Raw genomic sequence first — 5,095 nt, forward strand, 5'->3', positions numbered from 1 at the left:
AGCGAGAATTAGGAGCGAGGGTTTGGGGGAAAGAAAACTGCATCAGTTCAGCCCCTGTTACCCACTTAAACGCAATTTCTCGCTTAAGCGAGATGAGCGTGATAGGAAAATTAAAAAAAATCTCGCGCAGGCAAGACTGTGTCGCCCAAAACACCCCTGGTGCAGGGCATTCTCGCCCAGGCGAGCCACTACTCGCCTAAGCGAGTATATCAACAAAGATGGATGGCTCAGGTTCTGCATATCTCGCCCAGGCGAGACATGTTTAGCTTGGGCGAGATTTTCGTGCAGTTTTGACACACACTGATTTTGCCACTTTTCAATTTTTGGTTCACTTTCACTCAGCCATTTCATGATCCTTTCAGTCCAATTAACTCATAAACCCACACCAAACCATACTTCAATCAATTCTTTATCATTTTAAAAGGTTTCACATCAACAAACTCAAAATCAAGCTTTTAAACTCAAATTTCACAATTTGGCCAAAACAAGGCACTTTTTAGCATTTGATGATCTCAATTCTGGCACCAAAACTCATTCTCATGCTTAAAATACCATTTTTGTTTGAAAACAACCAAAATCGCATGGTTTGCCTTATTGAGATGATTGGATGCTAAAATTCACCTTTTTACACACAAACATAGAACTATAAACACAAACACATAATTACATACACAAACACATTTAATCACATAAAAGATGAAATTGAAGTGCAAGAACATAATTAAAACACTGGGTTGCCTCCCAGGAAGCGCTTGTTTAACGTCACGAGCTTGACGCCTGTTTCATTTAAGGTTCATGAAGTTGAATGATTGTGGCGAGCCTATCAATATTACCACCAAGATAGGGCTTCAACCTTTGCCCCTTTACAACCCAGCTCTTTTTAGATTCAGGATCCTCTAGCTCAATGGCTCCATAGGATTTCACATCTTTGACAAGGAATGGTCCTTACCACTTTGATTTTAGCTTTCCAGGGAATAATCTCAACCTGGAATTGAACCATAACACTGATTGGCCTGGATAAAATTCTCTTTTGAGAATTTTCTTGTCATGATAAACTTTCATCTTTTCCTTGTAGAGCTTAGAGGACTTATAAGTGCTGAGTCTCCTTTCCTCCAATTCTGGCAGTTGTAATTTTCTTTTTTCTCCTGCTGCCTTTGGATCATGAACACCAGCTAAAGCCTTTTTTAAAGGGTTTGCTTTTGTCACTTGCTTCCTAGCTGATAAAAAAGTTTCATCTATCACATCCACTTTGAAACATTGTTGTTTGTCTTTAGTGTGTTGCATTGCCTCGAATACAGTAAAGTTGACTTCATCATCCTGCACTCTGACCTTCAGTTTGCCATCATCAACATCAATAATGACCTTGGCTGTTTTCATGAAAGGTCTTCCCAGTATCAGAGGGACTTCAATGTCTTCCTCAATATCCATCACAACAAAATCGACTGGGAATATGAATTTGTCAACTTTTACTAAAACATCCTCTACCATTCCATATGGATACTTCAAAGATCTGTCAGCTAATTGTAGTGTCATCCTTGTAGGCTTTACTTCCAAATCTCCTATTCTTCGTAGCATAGACAGAGGCATCAAATTTATACTTGCACCCAAGTCGAGCAATGCTTTATCTATTGGCAATGTTCCAATTGGTACTGGAATTGTGAATCTCCTAGGGTCTTTAGATTTCTGAGGTAATGATTTCTGGATTATAGCACTGCACCCTGCTTCCAGCTCCACTGTCTCTTCAGAAAATTTTCTTTTCTTTGTTAGGAGCTCTTTCATGAATTTTGCATAAGTTGGCATCTGCTCCATAGCATCCAAAATAGGAATATTAATCTGCAGTCGCTTGAAAATATCCATGAACCTTGCAAACTGCCTCTCTTTGTCCTTTTTGGAAGGGTTTTGAGGGTATGGTAGGTTTTTCAACTGGGATACCTGTTTCTCACCCTTCTCCCTCTTTTTCTCCTTATTTTTATTTTTTTCTTCTTTTTCTTCTCTTCTATTTATAAACTCTCTTTTATTTTTTTCTTCCTCTCCCTCACACTCATTTTTTTCTTTCTCTCTCTTTGGTTCCTCCAACACCTCCTCCTCTACAACCAGGTTGTCTCCAATCCCTCTTCCCACAATCTTACCACTTTTGGTAGTAATTGAATTATAGTGCTCCTTCGGATTAGTCTGAGTGTTGGCTGAAAATTGACCTGCTTGCTGGTCTGATAACTGTTTAGCCAACTGTCCAACCTATATTTCAAGATTTCTGATTGAAGCTTTTGTATTTTTCTAATTGTTCAAAGAAGCTTGCATAAACTTTTCTAGAGTATCCTCCAGTTTAGTTGTTCTGTCATGCACAAAAGGATACTGTTGTTATTGTTGTTGGTAAGGAGGTTGTCTATTTGAAGGACCAGCATCTTGCTTCCATCCAAAATTCTGATTTAGATTGTTTCTCCACCCCTGTGAAAAGTTCTAATTGTTGGAGAAATTTCCTGGTCTTCCTTGGTTGCTCACATATTGAACTTCTCCTTGTGAGCTACTCTGATAAGAACAATGACCATTTGGATGATCTCCTCCACAAAAGTCACATCTCATGGGTTGGTGACTGGGAGAAGTTTGCACAACTTGCAACTGCTCTGGCAATTTAGACATTTGCTTCGTCAGTGCTTCAATCTGTTGAGTCAGAATTTTATTCTGAGCTAAGATCGCATCTGTAGTACTAAGATCAAGCACTCCTTTCCTCTGAACAGTTTGCCTATTATGCTGAGCTTGATGATCTGTGGATGCTAATGCCTCAATGATTCTTGTTGCTTGCTCCGCATCTACACTCATCAATGTTCCACCTGCTGCTGCATCTAATATCATTTTGGTGTCAGGCCTCAGACCATTGCAGAATATGTTCAGCTGAGCAATATCTTCAAATCCGTGATTTGGGCATTTCCTCAATAAGGAATTGAACCGCTCCCAAGCTTCACAGAATGGCTCATCTGGTCTTTGCCTAAACGTTGAAATATCAGCTTTGGCTTTGATGTAGCGAGATGGTGGAAAGAATCTGTTCAAGAATTTCTCCTCAACATCCTTCCAACTGTTCAAACTCTGATTTGGATGTGACTTAAGCCATTCCTTTGCTTTACCTGCCAAAGAAAAAGGAAACAAACGCATGTATACATGCTCAAGATCTCCTTCTTGAAAGCCCATGGTTCCTATCAATTCATAGAATGTAGAAAGGTGAGTATATGGATCTTCATTATCCATTCCAGTGAATTGATGAGAACTAATCAAGCTGAGGAAAGCTGGCTTCATCTCCAAAGTTTTGGTGGTGGATGGTATTGCTATGCTAGAAAAATATCTCGGCCCTTGTTGCATAGCATAGTCTCCAAGTGTCTTCCTGGCGGGAGTTGGTCTTTGATTATCCATGTTTTCTGATTAAGGTGTGATGGAAGTACTGGAAGATTCTTCCCTTGTCTTTCCTTGCTTCTTTTTGCTTTTTCCTCTGTTCCTTCTAGCTGTCTTTTCTATCTCGGGGTCAAATGCTAATTGATCTTCAGGAACCTGACCTCTTAAAAGCATAAATCAAACAGCTCAAGCAAGGATTAGTACAAAGGGAAAATTTAATAAGCTATCTAATAAAGAAAAAAAATATACACAAAGCTGGATGAGATAACTAAAAATTTCAAAAGAACACCGTTCCCCGGCAACGGCGCCAAAAATACTTGTTGGTCTCTTGGCAAGCGTACCAAAAGTCAACTGTAGTATAATGATTTAAAGTAGGAGTGTCGAACCCACGAGGAACGGATTCAGTGAAAATTAATAATTATCTCGATCAGCATATATATATATATATATATATATATATATATATATATATATATATATATATATATATATATACAGAAATTTTAATTTGATAGATCATTGACGTTTAAACTAATTTGCATAAACAAATACAGTAAAAGCAGAAAATTAGATAAAAATTCAGTAAAAGAAACTGGGATTGAATTTCATCTATCTCCCTTGTCTGTAATCTGGATGAATATAATATATATAACATCTGAAAATACCAATATTGATGCACACTCAAAAATCATTTATATCGATTCCTCGTGTATAAAATTCATAAGATTAGTTCCCTGAATATTGATTCCTCACATATTCAACAAACTATCCAGCATTACGATCGAGTGTTAAAAGCAATTGATATATTGAGATCTATTCCTAGCATCACAGTATATCAAGTATCATTGTTCAAATCAGATTTTCAGAAATACTTTCCAGTCAGATCTAAAAATCAAAATCAAAACATCTATTGATCAGATAGAAGTAAGCATTAAGAGCAGAACAATAATACCAATACTGAGTAAAACAGAAATGCTATATATAAATATCACCAGATTACATCCAAGTTCTAGTAGATTACATTCAATCCCAAAGGAGAAGATTAGCCACTCATGGTAGCCAACAAAATCCTATGAGCTAAGAAGAAGAAGAAGAAGAAAATGAGAAACTGTGTTCTGCTTTCGTGGTTGCAGTTCTCCAGATCTTCAAGTGTGTTCTTCTCCAAAATTCCAAGCTGAAACTCACTTTCTGATGCACGGAGAATATATACCCACGAAGGTCTCGCTCAAGCTACGTGAGTCTCGCTTGAGCGAGACAGCATTCTTCATGCTAAAGAAAGCTTCTTGCTTGGGCGAGACGTGCTGAAACCAATGTCTCGCTTAGGCGAGCAAGAGTACTTCGAGCTGAAGAAAGGATCTCGCTTGGGCGAGATTGGCAGCATCTGAGCTCGCCTGGGCGAGAATGGCGGCAAGAGAGGGTCTCCACTGCACGAACTCTCGCTTAAGCGAGAGTCTGCGTCGCTTAAGCGAGAATGGCGGCAGTGGCTTTAGCTTAGGCGAGAATGCTTTGGTTTTGAGCGACGTTGACAACATTCCTTCCCTATTTTCTTTATTTCTTGTTTTCTCCTTCACTATTCTTGAGTTCTCTTTAATCTTTCCTGAAAAACACACAAAATAGGATCAAATGATTTCTTTAAATCAAAACTTGGAAGCATGTGATTGAAACTTAGGTTTAGGGAGAATCAATATGAAATGAACACAAATTTAAAGCATAA

At 38.3% G+C, this 5,095-nt stretch overlaps 2 protein-coding genes and 1 non-coding gene across 3 annotated transcripts; 1 reads left to right on the forward strand and 2 right to left on the reverse strand.

Annotated features, from left to right (window-relative positions):
* Positions 1-945: 945 nt before the first annotated feature.
* Positions 946-1,857, reverse strand: LOC114174377. Its single transcript, XM_028059216.1, has one exon. The coding sequence runs from the start codon at positions 1,855-1,857 to the stop codon at positions 946-948; it is 912 nt and encodes a 303-aa protein (XP_027915017.1).
* Positions 1,858-2,457: 600 nt separating this feature from the next.
* Positions 2,458-3,402, reverse strand: LOC114174378. The gene has a single exon (XM_028059217.1). The coding sequence runs from the start codon at positions 3,400-3,402 to the stop codon at positions 2,458-2,460; it is 945 nt and encodes a 314-aa protein (XP_027915018.1).
* On the forward strand, positions 2,906-3,012 carry LOC114174764. The gene has a single exon (XR_003602726.1). It is a non-coding gene; the product is annotated as a small nucleolar RNA R71 (small nucleolar RNA).
* Positions 3,403-5,095: the final 1,693 nt, after the last annotated feature.

Source organism: Vigna unguiculata, chromosome 2 (assembly GCF_004118075.2).
Source record: "Vigna unguiculata cultivar IT97K-499-35 chromosome 2, ASM411807v1, whole genome shotgun sequence".
Classification (NCBI taxonomy): Eukaryota; Viridiplantae; Streptophyta; class Magnoliopsida; order Fabales; family Fabaceae; genus Vigna; species Vigna unguiculata.